This window comes from Ostrinia furnacalis, unplaced genomic scaffold, assembly GCF_004193835.3.
Source record: "Ostrinia furnacalis isolate ACB-3 unplaced genomic scaffold, ASM419383v2 OfSCF2703, whole genome shotgun sequence".
Lineage (NCBI taxonomy): Eukaryota > Metazoa > Arthropoda > Insecta > Lepidoptera > Crambidae > Ostrinia > Ostrinia furnacalis.
Genome location: NW_021132942.1, coordinates 242,688 through 267,933, shown reverse-complemented (window position 1 = coordinate 267,933; position 25,246 = coordinate 242,688). Strand labels below are relative to the sequence as shown.

The window sequence follows — 25,246 nt, the reverse complement described above, 5'->3', positions numbered from 1 at the left end:
TAATTGCTCGAGTTGTCCGCTCAGTTATCGACGAGGAAATCGCGCGGGTCCTTAGTGACTTCGTCTTCCCACCGGTACCTGAGACGCTTGCTTATCACCTAACACTTGATTCATTATTTCCCTGCAATGAACTAGCACTAACTGTCGACTGCTCTCGCGCAGTCCGCCTGCGCTCTTCATTCCACGTCGCGCGCGCTTGTGTCTTGAGCAGTTGATACCAACCGCCCCAGCTGTTACCAATGCCAGCTGGCAGCAGCTCGAGCTGTACTAGGTGGACCGTCGATCTGGTAAAGGTCGCGGGAAGACCCTGGATACGGGCAGCACAGCAGGACCGTTCATTGTGTCCATGGCTTAATTATTATTTACCTGCAATGAACCAGGACGGTGCCGGGGTCGGCGGCGGCGGCCCTGACGAAAGGTAAGACAGCTAGAGGGTGCCGCGGCGTGCCGTGGTCCGGCCACACCGTGTAGTGGTATTGCGCTATGGAGCGCCAGCCGCCGTCGCTTGACCCACTACCAGTGTCGCTAGCCTGCAGAAAAATATGATGGTAAGTAAAAAATGTATAAGGGTAAATCTAAACCAACCAAAAAGACATCTCTTTACGATCCGTTGTCTTGGTAAACGACAAACGCGGCAACGCGAATCGAAAATATCAAGCAGTCGGTGAATATAATAGTGGCCTACGTAGTCGCGTGTCATGACATGTAATAAACGTCAAGTATTTTTCGCATTACGTCCCATCGCTTCATATCACGTACAGTTGCTCATCTAGGACAACAGATTAGTAATTTTTCCCAAAGCCGAAGACATTTACAACGCCTATTTACATTTAAATGCATTGAGTATCCGATTTGGAGCCATGTTGTTGAAAACGATTCGGAATCCGGATAGGCTAAACCTATGACGTCATCACCTACCAATAGGCTGGCAAGGTGACGACTTCGATGTTTTGTTTTAAGTGCTACTGTCCACGGCACGTAGCTTACTAAACATTACATTGTTTTGTATGTAAGCTGCAAGCAGGCGTACACCAAGCGTATAACGACGAATACGCAGTGCCGGATTAAGCCAGCGCGGGGCCTGTAGCAAATTTCTATCAAGGGGCCCTTGGTTTGCTTTAGGTTCTCAAGTTTAGGGTATTAAATGAAACAAAACTGTTACAAATGAACTTTTCTTGGTTTAATGTGGGAAAATTTAGAGATAACACTTTCGATATCAACTTCTTTAAGCAAATCATGCTCTATATTCAACAAAGTAAGATGATTCAGACGTTCTTGTCCCATCGTGTTCCTTAATTCATTTTTAATACGTTTTAATGTTGAAAAAGAACGTTCGCCACTGCAGTTAGTGATCATGAGAGACATGTAAATGCGCAAGGCAATTTCTAAGTTTGGAAAACACGATTCTAAAGAATTATTTATTAAAAGTTTTTTAAAATGTTTAGTTTTTCAAACGTTGTTTGTAGTTAAAATGATCTTTTGTCATACGTTTTTTGTTAAATAATAGTAAACCTCATTTTTTAATTATCCGCTTTTTTACTTGAGACTCTAAAACACCTTGCTCAGCTTAATCTACCGTCACTAGCTTTCAATAATCTCGAAACATGATCATAGATCGGTATGATAATCGATTAAAAAGGTTAGCTATATTCACTCATAAAATGAATCTATATTTTATAACTAGCGGCCGCCCGCGACTTCGTACGCGTGGATCCCGTTTTACCCCCTTCATCTATCTTACGCGGTTTAGATTTTTTCATACAAATGTTTTTTCCTGCTAACTCCCGTTCCCGTGTGAATTTTGCAATATCCTGTTGTAACTAAGCTTTAAGTTTACTTTTTCTACTTTGCCGAACATTTGCACGAGAACGGTTTGTTCAAAACATATACATATATTTGGTCTTATTTAATGCAGGATTAAATGCCCTTCAACCGTCAGGAAGACCACTTTTCGATAGGGTAAGTCCTTTACGCGGTATAACCGGAAAACCGAAAAAGCGCCCCTTTCGGGGGCCCCCACCACTTAAGCACAACTCCGTCGAAGTCGAAAACCTAGGAGAGTCTTTATGCCATAAAGTTTATGGGCAACTAATAAAGCCATTAAAGCACTGATTACTAGTTTTGTATTTGACGTTGTGTATGTTGATGTGTTGTCTTCGCTGTCGCAGTGGGATGTCCTGTGATGACAGTGAAGTGTTGTTGTTGTGAATAAATAAATAAAAAATAAAATCTTTAGTAGGAATTGTTTCAGATTTAATTCATTTTTGTGTTTAATTCTACTGGCCTATTAGAGAACATTCACGTTAAAAAGTTCGTAAAATACCTACCTACTTATTTTTATGATTTAACGTGATGAAATCGAGTTTTAGATTTTCAAGTGAAAGTAAAGCATAGCCTAATGCAAGATATTTTACGCTCCTATCTAAATTAATCTTTTTTTAAATAATAAATAAATAAATAATTTCGGTCAGACAGGCTTTGGAGCGCGGGGCCCCCAAATTCGCGGGGCCCGTAGCATTTGCTACTCTTGCTACGTGGCTAATCCGGCACTGCGAATACGCATCTAGTACGTTGCGGGCCGTGCAGTAGCATTGAATCCTCTGTAAACGCCTGTCTGATAGACAATATTGACGTTTTCCTTAATCCCATGTCATAGCGATGCCTTCTTTGACAAATATTAGAATTCTTTGACAGTTTATTTTTATTTACAATATCCTCCACTCCTCATTTCATACCTGGTCCGCCTCAGGCGCGGCGAGGCGCACGCGCATGTGACGCACGGTATAAGCTGCGCGCACGTCTTCGTGTAACAACGTCACGCGCACGCCGCCGTACTCAGCTGAACTGCCGCGCCCGCTGCCCGGCCAGTACATGTCGCATTTACGCTGGAATAAACAATCACGGTCATAAATCATCGTCATCAGGGGGCTTAGTGCAAGTTTACATCAATCGTCGTTACTAGCGAGCGCGTTAAAATAATAAAAAAATATTAGTTTCCGCTAGGGGCGCCGTACAATCCGTCATACATTTAATGACACTTTTTTACGCAGTCGACATCGAATGCGTGTCGTTTAGTCTCCACTATAGGAGCACAACCCTCTAATATACCAGAGACAAATGAAGGATTTGGCCTACATTCCCCAGAACATGTCGCAATTGCGCTGCAACAAACAGTTAAGGTTATATCTATACATCATCATCATCAGGTCGTTCAGTCTCCACTACAGGAGCCCAACCTTCTATAAATACCATGTAATTTTTACTTGATGAAGTCTTGAGTCACACAAACTCTGACGTCACAAAGTGTCCGCGTCACAATTCAGTCTTTGGGTGACCTTAAAGGTCTTTCAAATTAGACCTTTTGAGCCGAACGTTTGTCGTACGTTTGCAGAACCGCACACGGTAAATTGTATGACAACTGCGTCGGAATAAAATTGTCAATGAGGGCTATCGTTTATATACTTAACAGTTGGCACCCCTGGCGATTGACAGGACCTTACTCTACAGTGGCGCCATCTTGATGAGTGCAAATGCGATAGTCCTCCTACCACTTTAGCGCTCACAAGTTGGCGCCACTGTCTTCGCGACTAGCAAGTGACAGGACTTTACTCTACAGTGACGCCAACTGGTGAGCGCTAAAACGATAGCCCTCATTACCAATAGTTAGTGTGCACTGTGCGGTCTTGCAAACGCACGACCGTCGTCCTACTGAAAACGTCTAATTTGAACGAACCCTTCCGTCTTGCGATTGGATAAGTCAGTCTACACAAATATTTACCCTGCCTCGCTCCACCAGGTTGGTGATCATGACGATGGTGTGCACACGGTGTTGCCAGATCATGCGCCAGAAGGCATCGAGTGTAGCTGGTGTAGGGCCTTGGGTCGCGATGTAGCGGCGCCGCCACACCAGCCATTCTAGTTTCACTCGGGTTGGGACGCCATCTGTGGGGGAAAACATTCAAACTAATAAATTGAAAAGCGGGACAATATGATTTGAGCATGAATTCGCGGATAGTGAATATTTGTGCGATTTAGGATGCGAATGGCAATTTCCATATCTTCAAAATTCACTAAATCAGTGCTATGAACAAGCATCAAATGAGATTGAAGAGAACAAAATTAAAAATATATTCCGCTTCAAAATTTTTGTTTAGGGCATTCCTGCTCCTTGAACGATTTTACAAATACTAGCGTAAATAAATAGCACAGTAGTTTGCTAAAAAATACCTACTGCCAAACTAGACTTATATGAAAAAATCGACTCTTTAGGACTCGTTTGAGAAATGTAATCTAACGTTAGAATAAATAATAAAGTAGTAAGGTTACAAACGAAGATCGTTTTTGTACAACGATATACGATAAATGATATCATTTACGTTACATTTATGTGTATATACACATCTTCCAAACTCACCGATATCGACATAAACGTCGTCCAGTTCGCAATCGTCATCACTATGATCGCTGTCCGAGTCCTCATTCTGCTCGTCAGACTCCACGATGCCCGAGAACTCGATGTTTAGGAACGCCGACTCGATGCCTTCCGCTAGGTTGGGCGGAGGCTTCACTGGCTTTGTTGAGGGTTGCCTGGAGATGGAGAATAATTGAATAAATAAATGAAAAAAACAGTAAAAGATTTGAACGTGAACTAGGCTGGCGAAAATCACCTAAAATATCGGCGCTAATAAGGAAGAAACTTCGGGTGGATTCGACCAAACAAGAGAAAATATTAATCTCAGAATAAATTCGGCATTTTGACATATTGAGCCTTATCCCCTCGCCATAAGGGCGCAACTCACGCTCACCTCTGCGGGCGGCGCAGGAGCCGGCGCGTGCAGCGCGGGCAGCATGCCGTCGATGAAGTTGGCGTTGACTCACACTGAGCCTTGTTCCCCCGCTATAGGGTCGCAACTCCCACTCACCTCTGTGTGGCGCAGACACGTTTGCTGTACTCATGCTGCTCGCTTCCTGCTGCAATGACACCCTTGTTCCCTCGCCATAAGGTCGCAACTCCCGCTCACCTCTGCGGATGACGCTGGCAGATGCGGCGCAGGCGGATGCGGCGCAGTGTAGGCACGGACACGGACAGTGTATTCTTAATGCTTACTCTCTGGCTGCAATGACGTCCTTATTCCTTCACTATAAAGTTCTAAATCCCGCTCACTTCAGCGGGCGGCGCAGGCGCTCCAGGCGGCGCCGAATGCGGCGCAGCGCGGGCGCATACAGTGTACTTATACTCCTTGCTTTCCTGCTGCAATGACAGCCTTATGCCCTGGCCATAAGGTTGGGACTCCTCGCTCATCTCTGCGGGCGGCACAGCGCAAGCGCGTGCAGCGCTGCAGTTGTAAGATGCTCGCTCTAATACTGCAATAGCAGCCCTATTCCCTCGCTATAAAGTCCCAACTCCCGCTCACCTCTGCAGGCGGCGCAGGCGCTCTATAGGCGTGTAGCACGGGTGTATGCAGCGCTGTAGTTTTAAGATGCTCTCTCTTCTGTTGCCATGACATCTTGAGCCTTATTCCTTCGCCATAAGGCCCCAACTCACCTCTGCGGGCGTCGCAGGCGCTCCAAACGGCGTCGGATGCGTCGCAGCGCGGGCGCGTGCAGCGCGGGCAGCATGCCGTCGATGAAGTGACTCACACTGAGCCCTAATCCCTCGCCATAAGGTCGCAACTCCCACTCATCTCTGCGGGCGGCGCAGGCGCGTTCATTGTACTAATGCTGCTCGCTCTCCTGTTGCAATGACAATCCTATTCCCTCGCCATAAGGTCACAACTCCCGCTCACCTCTGCAGGCGGCGCAGGCGCTCTCGGCAACGTGTTCCTGTTGCAATGACGTTCTTATTCCTTCACTATAAAGTTCTAAATCCCACTCACCTTTGCGGGCGGCGCAGGCGCTCCAAACGGCGCCGGATGCGTCGCAGCGCCGGCGCGTTCAGCGCGGGCAGCATGCCATCAATGAAGTTGGCGTTGACGTAGTCGCAGGCGGCGCCGCGACCGGCGCCCACGCAACCGGCGGCGCCGCAGCGACCGCCAGCCGAGACGCAAACGCGGGAGTGGTCATCTGTAAGGAGAGAGGCATTATACTAACGTGATTTATTCACGAACCGCGGGCGAATGACATAGTTTAGTTTAGACAATAACTCACGGCTCCGTCTCATTGAGCTCTCAGAGGACATAGTCCGGTTTTAGTGGGTAGGCCCCGCTCTCCTTGCGGGCAAAGTCCCACATAAAGCACAAGCTTCATGGATTTCTTGACGGAAAAAAGGTATGCATAAGTCATGCATACTTCATCATGCATTTTAGTTGGCGTAACATGCTATGGATTATAAACATTTTTTTTAATATACAGGGTGGAATTTTGTAATGCCACCTGGAGGGAAAGTACTCTTAATATTGTAGATAGAATTTTTTGTCAAAGAAAACATTCCTTTATTTTTTAAAAGAAATAGAACTGCATTCAAAGATTTCCAAAAAATTGCTTGCCACACCCGGGAATCGAACCAACTAAAATCTGTTAAAAATTACATCCTGCATTTTTATTACATCGATCGTTAGGGTTAAGTATAAGGATGAAATCTCTCTAACAAACTTGATAAATCAAATGAAAGGAAAACCATGAAATCTTAAATTATTTTAATTATGTACAGAACATTGTTTGGTATGGAAGTGAATTTTAGAATTTTTTTCGAAAAACTATGACTGCAGTTTTCAAAAATAAAAAAATGTTTTCTTTGAGTAAAATTTTCTATCAACAGTATTAAGAGTACTTTCCCTCCAGGTGGCATTACAAAATTCCACCCTGTATACATATGAGATCCCACACCTCTGCACCCACTAATACAAATAAATATGTTTATACTCCCAAATGTTTCTTTCTTTAAAATATGAAATGGATAATTCTAAATTCGCTAACTAAATGAATACTCACAAGCAGTAATATTCAAATATCTATTTTTCAGTCTGTTCTCGGGACGGTGGCTGTGGTGGCTCGTGTGCCCCAGGGCAGCCGATCTCGCCACCACGATCTCGTACTCCTTGCTGTGAACAAATAATATGGATTTGATTTGATGCTCAAATAAAAGTAAGTTACATAAAAAAGTACCTGAAACCGTCAGGCTTATAATCACGAAACATGCCTATGTATCATTGTTGATACGTGCGTGTAAAGCCGCGTATCAACAAAAGCATGCAAAATGTAGTCAAACTGTTGCGGCAGCGTCTCCATTTGACCCAAGGCTGTTTTAATGGAGATCCAGCTTAATCGGCGCGTCGCTGCTTTATGTATGCCTGAAGCTAATGACTCCGTCAGCATGTCACGCGTGACATGCTGACGAGGTGCGTGGATAAGTCTGCAGCGGGCACGGGGAAGGCCGCAGCGGGCATGGGGGGGGCACGGTTATTAATGTCTGCCTACCTTATGCCAATGTCAGCAGCCTCGACCAGCGGCTGCTCTAATGGGCGCGTCGTTACTTTGTGGGGGGGGGGCACAGTTATTAATGTCTACCTACCTGAAGCCAATGTCTCCGTCAGCAAGGGAAGTCCTCAGAGGGCCTCGCAAGCGCTGCCTTGAGTGTACGAGAGTGTATTGTGTACAGGAGCCAGTGTACCTAAAGCGAATGTCAGCAGCCTTGACCCGCGGCTGCTCTAACGGGCGCGTCGCTGCTTCGTATGTACCTGAGTCACGTGGCCTCGCAAGCACTGCCTTGAGTGTACGAGAGTGTATTGTGTATTAATGTCCGCCCACCTGAATCCAATGTCCCCATCAGCGTGCAGCGCGGCGACGCGCGCGGGGAAGCGGGCGGCGGGCACGGCGGGGAGCTGCGCGCCGGCCATGCGCGGGGGCCGCGCCGCCGAGCACGCGCTGCCGTTGGCGGTGCCACGGGGCAACATAGGGAGCCTTCGGGCTTACAGTCACGTGATGCTGTTCTTTGTTGATACGTGCGTGTATAGCCGCGTATCCACTAAAGGCAGCCTCGGGTCGAGCAACATGGAGACGCTGCCTAACCTAAGGCAGCTATCGGACCGAGCTTTTGTCGCTTGGAAAGAGGCAATCTAAGTCGCCGAGCTGTCGCTGTTGCGTGTCGCTGTCGTGTGTAGCTATCGCGTGTCGCTATTGCGTGTCGCCTAGTTACACTGCGCGTCGCTGCTTTGTGAGTCATCATCATTTCAGCCATAGGACGTCCACTGCTGAACATAGGCCTCTCCCAATGATTTCCGCAATGGCCGGTTGCGGCCTGCATCCAGCGCCTTCATGCCACCTTTATGAGGTCGTCGGTGCTAATTTGTAGGTGGACGTCGCTGCTGGAACCGCGGCTGTTCTAATGGGCACGTCTTTGCTATGTAAGTATGTACTCCTGAATCCGGCATGGGGGGGGGGGCACGCTTATTAATGTCTGTCTACCTGAAGCTAGTTGCTCTAAGGGGCGCGTCGCTGCTTTGAAGGGGGAGGGGGAGCACGCTTATTAAGCGCTTATTTATATCCACCTACCTGAAGCAGATGTCTCCGTCAGCAAGGGAAGTCCTCAAAGTGCCTCGCAAGCGCTGCCTTAAGTGTATTGTGTACAGGAGCGTGTGTTATTAATGTCTGCCCACCTGAATCCAATGTCCCCGTCAGCGTGCAGCGCGGCGACGCGCGCGGGGAAGCGGGCGGCGGGCACGGCGGGGAGCTGCGCGCCGGCCATGCGCGGGGGCCGCGCCGCCGAGCACGCGCTGCCGTTGGTAGTGCCACCAGAGGCGCACGAGCGGAGCGGGGAACAGTTCACCACTGGGAGGAAAATTGGCACAGTTAGGNTTTCCATAACTTCAAAATTCACTAAATCAGTGCTCTGAACAAGCATCAGATGAGATTGAAGAGAACAAAGAAGAACGGTCACGCCCCATACAAAAAGGCATTTTGTATTAGTTTTTGTGTAAACAAAGGGCAATATTTTGACGTTAAACATAGATTTCGTATATAAAAATATATAATTTAACTAATTAAGACATGACAAAAAACTGAGATATGTCTCGTTTCTGTCGGGCCTGGGTCACAGATGACCGGTCTTCTTTAAAAACATATTCGCCTCCTAAATTTTTGTTTAGGGTATTCCTGCTCCTTGAACGATTTTACAAATATTAGCGTAAATAAATAGCACAGTAGTTTGCTAAAAATACCTACTGCCAAACTAGACTTATATGCAAAAATCGACTCTTTAGGATAAAAACGTTTGAGAGATGTAATCTAACGTTAGAGTAAATAATAAAGTATAGCCTGACCAGGAACATAAAAACCCTCGCCATGTTGCGGAAAACTAATGGTACTAATTTCTTTTAATGGCAACAGTAACTGAAAACTTCATTGACATGTCACCTTGCATGTCAGTCTATTGCTGTCAAAGTGTAAACAAACTTTATTTTAAATGTGCGCAATTGGCTTTATGAATTAAATTGCTAAAATATTTTTATAGTCGTGAAAGAAAAGTGGTTCACAATGTGTTAAAGTATTTGTCGAAGAGAAATACTAAGGGTTTGGACAATATTTTCATTGAATAATGTTTCCGACAAAGGTTGTCAAATTGACTGACATGTTTATCGTATAGTACAGTCCACTATGAAAATTAGCTGTGGTTTGTTTCAACTACCTATTTTAAAATTTTTTGTCACTTTCTAAGTGTTGAATTTTATGGGATTGGGAAAGAAGTACCGAGTTTGAAGCGTTCATGAGCAGACATTGCAGTTGAATATTCAAGTTCTGAATTTGATTATTGATGAATAATAAAATAAATTGTACTAGCTCGATTGATGGTTTCATTTAATTTATTTAAATCAGGTTACCAATAATAATATTTTTTTCGTTAATTTATGAAAATATCAAATTACCCCGTAATCCTGAATCCTGATACATAAAGTTAGCCTATTAATTTAACACAGGTACGACTGTACTCAGTGTTGCACTATCAAATGCAATTGATGCGCCTCTATGCCAGGGTTTGTACAACGATATACGATAAATGATATACACATCGTCCACACTCACCGATATCGACATAAACGTCGTCCAGTTCGCAATCTTCATCGCTATGATCGCTGTCAGAATCCTCGTTCTGCTCATCAGACTCCACTATGCCCGAGAACTCGATGTTTAGGAACGCCGACTCGATGCCTTCCGCTAGGTTGGGCGGAGGCTTCACTGGCTTTGTTGAGGGTTGCCTGGGGATGGAGGAAATTGAATTGATGTATGAATCAAATAATAGGTATTCGTTCGTCCGTTTCAGTGAAATGATGTCCACTACTGGACATGGTGGCCCAAGGATTTCCACAACGATCGGTCTTGCGCTGCCCGCATCGAGGTGACCAAATATGTAGTAGCGGCGCTAATAAAGAAAAACTTATCTATTGCTTCGTTCCAAGTTGTGTCACCGAGCCATATTCTTTTGTCTTGGGTGTCCGGATTTTGAACTCACTCTTCCTGTTAAAGCATGTGTAGCACAGGTGCGTGCAGCGCTGCAGTTGTAAGATGCTCGCTCTAATGTTGCAATAGCAGCCTTATACCCTTGACTTAAAGTCCTAACTCTCGCTCACCTCTGCGGGCGGCGCAGGCGCTCCAGGCGGCGTCAGATGAAGCACAACGCAGGCGCATACAATGTACTCTTCTTGCTCGCTCTCCTGCTGCAATAAGAACCTTATCCCTTCACTATAAAGTCCCAACTCCCTCTCACCTCTGCGGGCGGCGCAGGCGCTCCAGGCGGCGTCGGATGCGGCGCAGCGCGGGCGCGTGCAGCGCGGGCAGCATGCCGTCGATGAAGTGACTCACACTGAGCCCTAATCCCTCGCCATAAGGTCGCAACTCCCACTCATCTCTGCGGGCGGCGCAGGCGCGTTCATTGTACTAATGCTGCTCGCTCTCCTGTTGCAATGACAATCCTATTCCCTCGCCATAAGGTCACAACTCCCGCTCACCTCTGCAGGCGGCGCAGGCGCTCTAGGCAACGTGTTCCTGTTGCAATGACGTTCTTATTCCTTCACTATAAAGTCCCAACTCCTACTCACCTCTGCGGGCGGCGCAGGCGCTCCAAACGGCGTCGGATGCGTCGCAGCGCCGGCGCGTTCAGCGCGGGCAGCATGCCATCAATGAAGTTGGCGTTGACGTAGTCGCAAGCGGCGCCGCGGCCGGCGCCAACGCAGCCGGCGGCGCCGCAGCGACCGCCAGCCGAGACGCAAACGCGGGAGTGGTCATCTGTAAGGAGAAAGGTGTTATAATATGATGTTATATGCGCGAGCCGTGGGCTATTTTCCAGGTTAAGACAACGAGGGTTTTCGCGAACGAAAAATCCGCCAGATGGCAATACGTAGACGCGAGGTCCAAATGCTGCATGATTGGTTATTTTTGACATGACATTGACAGATATGTCAAAATCCACCAATCACGCAGCAGTCAGACCCCACATCCACGTCCCGCCATCTAGCGGATCTTTCATACGCGAAAACCCTCATTGATCATACTCGGGTATCATTATTTTATTTTTTGCATTTTATGTTGCGTCTCCTAGTCCAAAACTAAGCAAGACTTTTTGATACGTAGACCTATTCTAACAAATATAACTGAAGGTGTAGCGCTCAATTCAGTCAGTGGCAGGGATATAGGAGCGGCACAGGAGGGGCGACATTAACATATGACGTAACAGAGCAAATAAATCTGAAGTCACGTTTGACGTTACAAAAATACCCTACGTGCCACTGCCATACCTCAGGCGCTGACTGAGTTCAATGCTAGATCTGTAGCTAAATGAATACTCACAAGCAGTAATATTCAAATATCTATTTTTCAGTCTGTTCTCGGGACGGTGGCTGTGGTGGCTCGTGTGCCCCAGTGCAGCCGATCTCGCCACCACGATCTCGTACTCCTTGCTGTGAACAAACAATATCATTTTTAATACTTAAAGCACTGCACTATGGATGGCAGTTTGAATTATAATAATAATTATCGTACAAACGGACTACAAACATAGGCATGACCAAGTAGCAGCAATAATCCATCAACATTTAGCGTTCAAATTCCAATTCATTTCACAAAAAACTCCATATTACAAATACCAGCCTGACACAGTTCTAGACAACGAAAATTACAAAATATACTGGGATAGAACCATTATTACTGATAAAACAATCCACTACAATAGACCCGATATAATTTTACATGACAAAACTAATAAGACCGTATATTTAATTGATATAGCAGTATGCAATACGCACAACTTACAAACTACACACTCAGAAAAACTAGCTAAAACTTATAGTCACGTGATAAGCCGCGTAAAGGCAGCCTCGGGCCGAGCGGCTGCTCCGGCCCGAGCGACAAAATGTGGCTCGGTCCGCGGTGGCTAAAGCCTCGCAACGTGTCGTGCCTCTAGTTGAGGCAGCGTCTCCATTTGAGCAGCCGCGAGGCTGCTTCTAATGGCGCGTCGCTGCTTTGTATATACCAGAATCCATCACGGGGGGGGCACGCTTATTAATGTCTCCCTACCAGAAGCACGGTTATGTATCAATGTTAGCAGCCTCGCTCGACCTGCGGCTGCTCTAATGGCGCGTCGCTGCTTTGTATATACCAGAATCCATCACGGGGGGGGCACGCTTATTAATGTCTCCCTACCAGAAGCACGGTTATGTATCAATGTTAGCAGCCTCGCTCGACCTGCGGCTGCTCTAATGGCGCGTCGCTGCTTTGTATATACCAGAATCCATCACGGGGCGGCTGCTCTAACGGGCGCGTCGCTGCTTTGTAAGTATCTACGTGAATCCTGGAATGGGGGGGGGGGGCACGGTTATTGAACCCACCTGAAGCCGATGTCCCCGTCGGCGTGCAGCGCGGCGACGCGCGCGGGGAAGCGGGCGGCGGGCACGGCGGGGAGCTGCGCGCCGGCCATGCGCGGGGGCCGCGCCGCCGAGCACGCGCTGCCGTTGGCGGTGCCACGGGGCTACACAGGAGCCTTCGGGCTTATAGACACGTGACATGCCTAAGGACAGCTGCGACTACTCAAATTGAGACTCTGGGAGAGCTATCGGACCGAGCAACATTTTGTGGCTCGGGACGAGACAGGCTAAGTCGCCGAGCTGTCGCTATTGCATGTCGCCTAGTGTCACCTACACTAATGGGGATTCAGCTAAATGGGCGCGTCGCTGCTTTGTGTGTACCTGAATCCGGTGTCTTCATCAGAATGCAACGCGGCGAAATCGGCAGTCGCACACGCTGCCGTTAGTTGTACCCCCGATTCAAAAGACAGGAAGCCTTCAGCCTTATAGTCACGTGATAAGCCGCGTAAAGGCAGCCTCGGGCCGAGCGGCTGCCTCGTCCCGAGCGACAAAATAGGGGCCATCCATAAAGTACGTCACACGAATTTCATGATTTTTTGACCCCCCCTCCGTCCTTGTCACAGGTGGTCACATTTCTGAGACCCCCCCCCCCCTCCCTAGTGTGACGTAACATGTTTTGCAATTTCACATCGAAAAATTATTAAATTAACAGCAGTTCCGAAATTAGTTTTATTTCCATTTAAATTAAGTACATAAAGTACGTCACACGAATTTCATGATTTTTTGACCCCCCCTCCGTCCTTGTCACAGGTGGTCACATTTCTGAGACCCCCCCCTCCCTAGTGTGACGTAACATGTTTTGCAATTTCACATCGAAAAATTATTAAATTAACAGCAGTTCCGAAATTAGTTTTATTTCCATTTAAAATTAAGTACATTTTTTTTATGAAATCAACATTATATAAAATATTTAAAACAATTGAAATGTGATGTCACGAAACTTAGGACCCCTCCCACCCCTTGTCACACCATGTCACATTTTGTCAACCCCCTCCCCCCCTCTTTACGTGTGACGTACTTTATGGATGACCCCATATGGTTCGGTAAGAGGCGACAAAAACCTCGCAAAGTGTAGTGCTTCAGGTTGAGCCATTTGACTCGAGGCTGCCTCTAATGGAGATCCAGCTTAATCGGCGCGACGCTGCTTTATGTATGCCTGAAGCTAATGACTCCGTCAGCATGTCACGCGTGACATGCTGACGAGGTGCGTGGATAAGTCTGCAGCGGGCACTGGTAAGTCCGCAGCGGGCACGGGGAAGCCCGCAGCGGGCATGGGGGGGGCACGGTTATTAATGTCTGACTACCTTATGCCAATGTCAGCAGCCTCGACCAGCGGCTGCTCTAATGGGCGCGTCTTTACTTTGTGGGGGGGGCACAGTTATTAATGTCTACCTACCTGAAGCCAATGTCTCCGTTAGCAAGGGAAGTCCTCAGAGGGCCTCGCAAGCGCTGCCTTGAGTGTACGAGAGTGTATTGTTTACAGGAGCGAGTGTACCTAAAGCCAATGTCAGCAGCCTCGACCCCTACTCTAATGGGCGTGTCGCTGCTTTGTATGTACCTAAATCCGGAATGGGGGAGGGGGGGCACGCTTATTTCTGTCTACCCACCTGAAGCCAATGTCCCCGTCGGCGTGCAGCGCGGCGACGCGCGCGGGGAAGCGGGCGGCGGGCACGGCGGGGAGCTGCGCGCCGGCCATGCGCGGGGGCCGCGCCGCCGAGCACGCGCTGCCGTTGGCGGTGCCACGGGGCTACACAGGGAGCCTTCAGGCTTACAGTCACGTGATGCTGTTCTGTGTTGCTGATGTATCTTTGTTGATACGTGCAAGTCACGAGTACGTGAATCTCAGAAGTCCTACGCGCCTCGTGCGTCTCTAATGGGCGCTTCGCTGCTTTGTAAGTGTGTACCTGAATCCGGTGTCTCCATTAGAATGCAACGCGGCGACGTGCGCGGAGAAATCTGAAGTCGCACGCGCTGTCGTTAGAAGCCTTCAGGCTTATAGTCACGTGATATGCCTATGCATCATTGTTGATAAAGCCGCGTAAAGGCGACCTCGGACCGAGACACAAAATATGGTTCGGTCCGAGGCGACCAAAGCCTCGCAACGTGTCGTGCCTCAGGTTGAGGCAGCGTCTCCATTTGAGCAGCAACGAGGCTGCTCAAATGGAGATCCAGCTCAACGTGCGTGGTAAGTATGCAGCAGGCACTGGGGGGAGGGGGGAGGGGGCATGCTTAGTTATGTCTACCTACCTGAAGCCGATGTCAGCAGTCTCGACCCGCGGCTGCTCTAACGGGCGCGTCGCTGCTTTGTAAGTATCTACGTGAATCCTGGAATGGCCCCCCCATTTCAGGAGTCCGAGGCTACGAAAGCCTCGCAACGTGTCGTGCCTCAGGTTGAGGCAGCGTCTCCATTTGAGCAGCCGCGAGGCTGCTTCTAATGGTGCGTCGTTGCTTTGCGAGTATATACCTGAATCCAGCATGGGGGGGGCACGCTTATTAATGTCTCCCTACCAGAAGCACGGTTATGTATCAATGTCAGCAGCTTCGCTCGACCTGCGGCTGGTCTAATGGTCGCATCGCTGCTTTGTGGGGGGGGAGCACGCTTATTAATGTCCGCCCACCTTAAGTCAATGTCAGCAGCCTTGATCCGCGACTGCTCTAATGGGCGTGTCACTACTTTGTGGGGGGGGGCACGCTTATTAATGTCCACCTACATGAAGCCAATGCTGTCAGCAGCCTCGCTCGACCTGCGGCTGCTCTAACGGGCGCGTCGCTGCTTTGTAAGTATCTACGTGAATCCTGGAATGGTATTAATGTCTGCCCACCTGAATCCAATGTCCCCGTCAGCGTGCAGCGCGGCGACGCGCGCGGGGAAGCGGGCGGCGGGCACGGCGGGGAGCTGCGCGCCGGCCATGCGCGGGGGCCGCGCCGCCGAGCACGCGCTGCCGTTGGTAGTGCCACCAGAGGCGCACGAGCGGAGCGGGGAACAGTTCACCACTGGGAGGAAAATTGGCACAGTTAGGCCACAGAATAATAATAAGTACTACGTACAGAAGTTTTACTTCGCGAAGGTATTCAAAAAAATGTATGCTCAATGTCATTAACAATATGGTGTAATTTAGCACAATCTCAAGAGTCAAGCAAGTTTGTCAGAAGTTTTGTTGACAAACGTCAGTGATCGGTACTGCGCCGAAGCTATAGGGCTGACTTCGGTAAAATGATGTGACGTGAGGTGCCAATCTGCAGAAAATGGCGGAGGAAATACATGATTTAGCATGAATTATCATGAATAATATTAACTACTTATTTACCTCTCAGTGTCTTCAGGCAACTTAAAAAAGTACATTCTGTGTTTTTATTATTATTTAGGCAGTTAAATACTGCACAGTATTAAGTACACCATTTTCTTTATTTTTTTCCATCATACACAAGAATACGCGTGCGTGAGTCAATGTTCGCTCGTGAGGCCTTGTCGAATAGTACTCTTGTAGGGGGCAATCGTGCGTGTTTTGTTTTCGATGTAAACTCGCGGAGATGAACAGGCCTGGTTAGGCTAAGAACTCATGGCGCGATTTACACCCGCGCCCGCGAAGGTTGCGGGCCCGCAGATTCTGTAGAATGCAGATACTTATATAAAAACTAATGCACAAACTCACGACGCGGTTTTCGCCCGCAGCGGGCGCGGTTGTAAACGGGTCCCGCTCGCGCAGGCGAAAACCGCCTGATCGGTGGACGACCATTTTGTACCAGTGACTTAGCACGCGGGGCGATTTTTTGAAAAATCGCGCCGTGAGTTTTGAAATAAAACCGCAATTCCATAACCGCCGCGGGCACGTGTGAAAATCGCGCCGTGAGTTCTTAGCTTTAGAAAAAAAGAAAGAAAAATATTCGAACAGTTTAACAAAATATAAATAATTTGACAGATTATTGAACCAAAATGGCTACTCAGCGTGTATCATGACAATCATTATAACAGCAAATGGTTCATTATAAATTCTGCCAATTTGGACATTATTTGAAACTATATTTAATTTTAACAGTGGATGTCCTGTGGCTGAAATAATAATAATTAAACTTGAGCCTTAGGATTATTTCTCCCTCATTAGAACCTCCATACCTAGCTACATAACCGAACCAATGTATTCCCTTGGATACAGATTCAACTTAACCCCTGAAAATAAGGTCCTGGAAAAAATGTTCACCATCATGTGACCCGAAAGTAATCTAGTACTAAAAATGTTCATTATTTCATTATGAGACATCTTACAAATGGCAATGCCAGATTTGTATGGAAAGTGGCGTCTTTTTTTTTCGCGCGGCCATCTACCAAACTTTGTTTTTTGATTACAAAATAGTGTAATAAACCAAACTTACTATGGCATGTATACCTCTAAACTCAGTCTGAACTGAGTTACGAGCATTAGAAGTTTGATGATTTTCATACTAGATTTGCTTTTTGTGCGCAAGTTTTGTAAGAAATTGCAACAAAATATTGCGCTATTTTTTTATTGCGCTGATTCTGCTCCATACTGATGTCTGGAGCCTTTAATGGATGGTATTGTTTGTTTACACATACAATCTCACTATTTTGTTGCAATTTCATAGTAAGTTTGGTTTATTACACTATTTTGTAATCAAAAAACAAAGTTTGGTCGATGGCCGCGCGAAAAAAAAAAGACGCCAATTTCCGGCATTGTCTTTTAACTGCACAGAATCAATACCATTGCTCATAAAAAATATCAGTTTCTTCCTTTAAAATAGACAGTTTGACACCAAACCCCAAAAATTCGAAACTACAACTGTTTTAAAAAGACCCTTCATTCTGGTCTTAAAAACTTAATTTACTTTAAATTACCTGTAAATTACGATTTTTGGTCGCATTGTAATTGAAAAAAGTAGTTTAATTGAGTTGACAAAATAGTGACGTCACTTGCTTGTAGTGCCATACAAAATCTATGGGAGAGTTTCGTTTTGACAGTTTTAAAAAGTACGTCAATTGACTGTGGTGTCAACATGTCTATTCAATTAAATGTTACCTGGCTTCTTGTACGCGTTGAGAGGCGCCCGCGCAGCTCTCTCGCCGCCCTCTTCCAAATAATTATACACTGCGCTCACGCATTTGCTGAGGCGGGACCTGCATCTAAAAGGACAACATTTAACCGTTTATAAAACCGCAGTTTAGTAAAAAGTTTCTTATTTGGCTTGTTGCAAAACAAACATCACTGAAATACCAATTTCTACCAGTAAAATGTGACATTAAAGGCTTGATTATGTCGTATGAGTGAGCACGTAAGCTCCAGAGTTTCAAAACAATGGCCTATGAGACTAGACACCCTGTATTGGNCGCGAAGGTATTTAAAAAAATGTATGCTCAATGTCATTAACAATATGGTGTAATTTAGCACAATCTCAAGAGTCAAGCAAGTTTGTCAGAAGTTTTGTTGACAAACGTCAGTGATCGGTACTGCGCCGAAGCTATAGGGCTGACTTCGGTAAAATGATGTGACGTGAGGTGCCAATCTGCAGAAAATGGCGGAGGAAATACATGATTTAGCATGAATTATCATGAATAATATTAACTACTTATTTACCTCTCAGTGTCTTGAGGCAACTTAAAAAAGTACATTCTGTGTTTTTATTATTATTTAGGCAGTTAAATACTGCACAGTATTTAGTACACCATTTTCTTTATTTTTTTCCATCATACACAAGAATACGCGTGCGTGAGTCAATGTTCGCTCGTGAGGCCTTGTCGAATAGTACTCTTGTAGGGGGCAATCGTGCGTGTTTTGTTTTCGATGTTAACTCGCGGAGATGAACAGGCCTGGTTAGGCTAAGAACTCATGGCGCGATTTACACCCGCGCCCGCGAAGGTTGCGGGCCCGCAGCTTCTGTAGAATAAAGTTATGTAAAAACTAATGCACAAACTCACGACGCGGTTTTCGCCCGCAGCACGCGCGGTTATAATCGGGTCCCGCCCCGATCAGCGGGCGACTATTTTATACCAGTGACTTAGCACGCGGCGCGATTTAAAATCGCTCCGAGTTCTTAGCCTTAGAAAAAAAAGAAAGAAAAATATTCAAACAGTTTAACACAATATAAATAATTTGACAGATTATGAACCAAAATGGCACCCACTCAGCGTGTATCGTGATATTATAACATCCAACGGTTGATTATAAATTCTGCCAATTTGGACATTATTTAAAACTATGTTCAACAGTGTCCTGTGTCCAAGCAACTGCACTCAGGAGGATTTGATGAGTGCTACTGACAACGCCATTCTTGTGGCGGAGTTTTGGGCTGACACTGTGTAGGTTTGTTGTCGACACGAAAAGAAGAAGAATAGTAGCACCCTGCTTCAGTATTGTCTAACTTTAACAGTGGAATAGATGTCACAGTAACTTTAACTGTATGCTGTGAAGACAGTAGGAAAAAAAATAAGATAAAATAAAATAAAAAAAAGCTTTTAGCAAATTATATCATAACGACATCGGGTATCTAATGTGTCAAAATAATGACCATATTTTAATTATCACATTAACACGATAATATTACGTTTGTTTTTATTTGTATAGAGAACAATAGTGTCTAGACAAACCTAAAAAGGATTTAGGACGCTATTTGGATCAAATATGTAATTGCTCAATAATGAATAATAAATAAATATAGTTGTTAGATTTACTACTACAACTACAACCTCGCAGAAGTACACATTAAATAATATTCAATTAATAATAATCTCATTTTAAGTAAATGAAATGTTACCTGGCTTCTTGTACGCGTTGAGAGGCGCCCGCGCCGCTCTCTCGCCGCCCTCCTCCAAATAGTTGTATACTGCGCTCACGCATTTGCTGAGGCGGGACCTGCATCTAAAAGGACAACAATAAACCGATTATAAAACCGCAATTTAGTAAAATGTTTCTTATTTGGCTTATGTTGCAAAACAAAGATCATTGAAATACCAATTTCTACCAATAAAATGTGACATTAGATGCTTGATTCATGTCGTATGAGTGAACACGTAAGCTCCAGAGCTTCAAACAATGGCCTCCCGTACAGTACACACCCTGTATATGGTTGATGGCATACCTCCAATACCCCAAGGCGAGCCCTACAGCAGCTAGTAACGCTATGGGCGCGATAGCAAACAGCACTGCAGTTTGAACGCCTCCTAACGCCACGGCGGCGTTGTTTGTTGGCCTCCTTTGCGTTAAACACCCTGTATATTTTGTTGACATACCTCCAGTAAACCAAGGCGACCCCAACAGCAGCTAGTAACGCTATGGGCGCGATTACAAACAGCACCGCACTGTGAACCCTCCCTGACGCTAATGGGGCGTTACTTAGTGGCCTCCCTGACACTAAACACCCTGTATAGTCCAGTGACATACCTCCAATACACTAAGGCAACTCCGACAGCAACCAGTAAGGCTATAGGCGCGAAAGCAAACATCACTGCAGTTTGAACGCCTCCTAACGCCACGGAGGCGTTGTTTGGTGGCCACCCTTATACTAGACACCCTGTATAGTCTGATACCATACCTCCAATAAACTAAGGCGACTCCAACAGCAGCTAGTAACGCGATGGGAGCAATAGCAAACAGCGCGGCGGTGTGGACGCCCCCTGATGCCACTGGGGCGTTTCCAGGCGACATCGCTTCAGAGTGGGCGGCGCACCATTCACTGGACACCTCCTGCACAAATGTAACACATAAATATGCGGCAAAATAAACACACCCAGGACCGCTTTAAGAAGTATACCAAGATAATAATTGTAGTTAGATTTTTAAGCAATTTAAGCTCAGTAGCTCATTCATCGGGAGTAATTGCCACCCTCCACATAACTCAGCGAATTTTCTTAAGTTCATGCATATCACATTAAATCATTCAAGTTTAAAATAGGATAGCAATATTCTTACCGATCGATTCAAACTAATAGTAACTTTAATTGAAAATAAAATAATTGCAAATAATTTAATTTTACTATTAATTAACTATATTGTTATTTACTATACTGTTACAGGATGTTATTGTAATTACTTATTAAAGATAGATTACAGATCACACTTTCCTGATCAAACAAACTATTATAACTATTCGTTTTTGTCTTCTTAATAACGGGACTATTTCCACCGCTGCAACTCCTGTGTAACCAGGATCTACAGCTTGCCCGCCATAAAAACCCAACCAATGAAGGTCAAGTTTGTCCCGGGGGAAAGTTAAACTGTCATTGGACCCGCAACAAAATTAATCAGAAGAACATAGGAGGAGTTCGAAGTTAAGGTTTGACTTCCCTCCATTGCAAAGCGGATTACAGGTGACAAACAAAGGTTTAATAACCATTAAGAAAAGATACTCACCACGGACAATAAATATCAATTAAAGGGGCCTATCTTATGAGCAATTAGCTGCCTGAAAATATGTTTCACAAAACCGCTTAAAAGCACGGAAATTTTTCCTTGTCGCGACAAGATCGGTGTAATAAATTGCAGAAACAGAGGCTTCATAATAAGCAATAATATAATAAAATAGCTTACCTCGGGCGGAGATTCGGAGCCGTTGATCAGAGCGTTAGCGCGAGCCACCGACTGCGTTACCGCGTAGATCTTTACTTCATATCGCGTCACGTTCCACAATTCCACTTCCTAGAAGATAAAATAATCCTTCCTCAGATCAACCGCACTAGGATGCCATGATAAAATCTTATCGACGATTTTAAACGACAAATGCATGAGCTTATCGTCCAAAATCGATAAAAACAAATACACACTGACCCGGGGCCTAGAGTTGATACATTAGTGTGATCTACTGGTCTAGTATAACGCCTTAACAGAATAATGTTCTGATGCAAATAATGCTATTTTAGTATTGCGTAAATATTAAACATTGAATTATCCTCTTAAATAATAATATTCTACGTTTCCTGTTTGGGATATGTGTGAGGGCGCTACGCAAGCAAGTCACTATGGGAATAGCTTTAAGGTAATAATAATAACGCACGCAAGCACGTATGTATACTTTGTATTCCAAGAAATACTATACAAGGTGGAAACGATAAGATAAGTGATCTCACACGATTATTTCTAAACTATAGACGATATCGGAAAACTAGTTACTGATCCAGAAAGTGATTTGCAAGCTCTATCAAATGGAAGCTAGAAATATTTAATTTGAAAGCGGACAGAAGAGGAGCTGTAGAACAACCAATGGGATTTCCGAACCGAATGTGAGGAGAGAGAGGTGATATGGAAATAACGAAATCTGGTTAGTTATTCGAACACATCCCTCCTCTCCGCTTTGGTAGAAACTGGGCCTAATTGTCTTCTTGCACATTTGAAGCTTGATTTTTAATTTTTTATTTTTGTTGAGCTGCTAATCTGGTTTTGTAAAGTCCCAGTACCACTGCGGTATCGGTCTATTGTGATCGTCACTGTTTTCCTTACAGTTCGCCTACGAGTCCTGCATCCATTAGGTAGTGCAGTATTTTTTGGGTGGCGATATTTTACATTCTGTGGGCTTAGAATGTGTTTGCCCAGGTGTAAAAGCGTTGAAGCTTGATTCTTCATATGCATTTTGTTTTTAAAATTGTAAGGATTAAGGATAAATTATTTTGTAAACATAACTTACCACACTGATAGTCGTCTCAATGTCGTTCTTATTAGTCGGCAGAGTGAGCCGAGTCCGCGGCTGCAGTTCTGGAATCTTCCGCAGCGTCACCACGTACTGGTCTAAGGTATTGTTGTATTCCGTCGGCTGACGCCACTGGAGGTACAACGTGCCTGCCAAGAAGGGAACTGTACTCAATATTTTGATGATTTCTTCACTATAGAGAAGGCATTTCATCATCATCATTTCAGCAAAAGGACGTCCACTGCTGAACATAGGCCTCCCCAAAGATTAATATGTTCTTTACCATAGAGAAGTAATTTCATTATTATCATAATTTCAGCCACAGGACGTCAACTGCTGAACATAAGCCTCCCTCAATGATTTCTACATTGCTGGAGAAGGCATTTAAAACGGGACTATTCCACCCTCTCGTTCCCAACGCTGCAACTCCTGATTTACAGCTTGACCGCCAATAAAGACCTAACCAGTGAAGGTCAAGGCTTTTAAAAGCTTTTCCGTTAAGCTAGCACCCATAACACAAGCATTAAGTTGCTTACTTTGGGGCTAGCTGGCGCTGTGTGAAATTGTCCAAAGATTTATTATTATTATTATTTATTGTTAAGTTTTATTAAACCTCGAAGAAAGAAAATTTCTCCAGTGTTGACGGCTGACTCACGGGCCTAGGCCAAGTGAGCTGCGTTTGCTGGATTGGAGTTTTGGATGTTGTCGTCCTGCAAGAACTTCCGAACTATGCGGCACGTGTTAAGGATAGCGGCTTTCTGCATTGTCATGTAAATATTTTCCTGAATGTCTAGGTTGCGGAGGGCACTAAGTAGGTGTCTGGGTATGATCCCAGTGCTGGAGAGCACCAGTGGCACAATGTATACCTTGTCGATATTCCAAATTTTTTATTATTATAAAATTGGCTTCATGAAGTTTAGTCACGTTTTAGATAATGTTGTGGCAGTTAACGTGCACTTGTTTTATTCTGACGTATTTAGTAAGTACTTACGAATTCTCAAGTACTTAAGAAAACAAGGTGTGCTTGTTGTACATTGTCAGCTAGCTAAGCATAATGCAATAAAAACACCCTGTGTGTGGACAGACAACTTAGTCAATTGACATACGTTTTATGGTAAACGAATTTTACTGCCAAAAAACTAACGACAGAATTTTGTGAGATGGTGGTAGCTATCCAGGCGGACTTAGAAAAATCCGTACCACAAAAAAATCTGCTCCCATGGGAATCGAACCTGACACCTCTGTGTCGGTTTATTGACACTTACGTTTAGGCATGTCACAGGTCAGGTTGAGGATCTTGGGCGCGGAAGGCGGCATGACGTCAGTCAGCGCGTAGACCGGCTCCGACTTGTTGCTGAGTCGCTCCAGTAAGTCCGAAGACATCACGCCATCTAGCGGAAACTTGAAGAACGCGCGCACCCAGATCTTGTATGGGGTGAAGGGCTCTGGAATTAGAACAAGATTATTAATAAGAAATTTTGTGAGAACGGTGATTATTGTTTGTTATTTCGTGCAATAATTGCGGATTTTAATGTAACTTCCAATGTTAAAACTTATCAGAAAAGTCTAAGCACTAGGAAGCTGTCACAAAAGAATGTCGTCTCCTGTTTTTGGTCACATTTTACAGCCAGTATCATTAAATTACTTAATGAAGAAGTAATATCAATAAATATTGGTATACAATGTGGACCGACGATCTCATAAAGGTAGCAGAAAGGCGCTGGATGCAGGTCGCCATTAACCGGCCATTGTGGCAAACATTGGGTCGAGGCCTATGTTCAGCAGTGGACTTCCTATTGCTGAAATGATGATGGTGATGAATGATACAAGAAAAATATATTATTATTACTTACTCAGATTCTTCAACCTGAATCCGACAACGTTGGTATTCTTCCCAGACTTATTGACGAGGGTCAGATTCTTCGTCGACCTGGAATATTCCTCCATTCCAAGGTCACTGGAGAACACATTGTTATTCTTCACGTCCGAAGAACTCTGTACTGAATTCACTGTGGTTATATCGAACCTAGGAATTCCTTGTTCATAGTAGAGAACATACGCAATCTGGCTGGCGTCGACGTGTGTCCTAGTCGGAGTATAAGATTTCTTCACCATATCAATCGAATTCCCTATCTCCAGGGCTTGGTGTGTTTCCACATCCCCTGTACTCTCAAACTCCAAGCTTTTAGGATCCGTGCCGTTCTCCTGCCGTCTCTTTCTGTGCCTGTGAGAGCGTCCCTCTCTTTTCTTCCTGTACGAATTCATCATCATATCAGACGTTGAATAGTCATCGTTGTACTTCGGTTTGTCGTTTTTGTACAAGTTGTACGTTGCGTATTCGAATTCTTTTAACTTTTCCGCGGTGTCTTGTTGGTCGTTGGGGGCTATGACGTCATTGACGGGCGCATCTGATTGGTGCTCGATCTTCTTTTTTGGGAGGACGGCGAATTCTGGGTCGGGATTGGTGGGTTTCTTCTCTGGGGCGGGCAGAGCGTGGCGGTGGGCAGGCGGGGCCCATGATAGGTGGATCTCGGTTGACGTCACGACGTTGACAGCCAGATTCTGAGGTGCGGACGGAACTGAAACAAACGGACAACCTTGTTATATTTTATACATGATATAATTAAGGAAAACCATAGCAAGTCCAATGCAAACACACTGACTGTTGTCCCATTGTGGCCGGGTATCAACTAAGAATACCTATGATGTATTAGAATAAAATACAATATCCTCTAAAGCAAATGACGAGTGCGTTCCCAATAGAC

General features: G+C 45.4%; 1 protein-coding gene across 1 annotated transcript in view; it reads right to left on the bottom strand.

Annotated features, from left to right (window-relative positions):
* Window positions 1–25,246, bottom strand: part of LOC114356252 (tyrosine-protein phosphatase 99A) — a 41,974-nt gene that overhangs the window by 1,889 nt on the left and 14,839 nt on the right. Inside the window, exons 2-14 of the mRNA XM_028309338.1 lie at window positions 24,335–25,060; window positions 23,747–23,926; window positions 22,479–22,630; window positions 21,389–21,496; window positions 20,394–20,545; window positions 19,617–19,720; window positions 15,674–15,845; window positions 11,779–11,888; window positions 11,031–11,217; window positions 10,018–10,190; window positions 3,779–3,942; window positions 2,736–2,885; window positions 367–530 (exon numbers count right to left, since the gene is read on the bottom strand). Of these exons, the coding sequence (XP_028165139.1) occupies window positions 367–530; window positions 2,736–2,885; window positions 3,779–3,942; window positions 10,018–10,190; window positions 11,031–11,217; window positions 11,779–11,888; window positions 15,674–15,845; window positions 19,617–19,720; window positions 20,394–20,545; window positions 21,389–21,496; window positions 22,479–22,630; window positions 23,747–23,926; window positions 24,335–25,060 (2,542 nt within the window). The remainder of the gene's footprint in view (window positions 1–366; window positions 531–2,735; window positions 2,886–3,778; window positions 3,943–10,017; window positions 10,191–11,030; window positions 11,218–11,778; window positions 11,889–15,673; window positions 15,846–19,616; window positions 19,721–20,393; window positions 20,546–21,388; window positions 21,497–22,478; window positions 22,631–23,746; window positions 23,927–24,334; window positions 25,061–25,246) is intronic.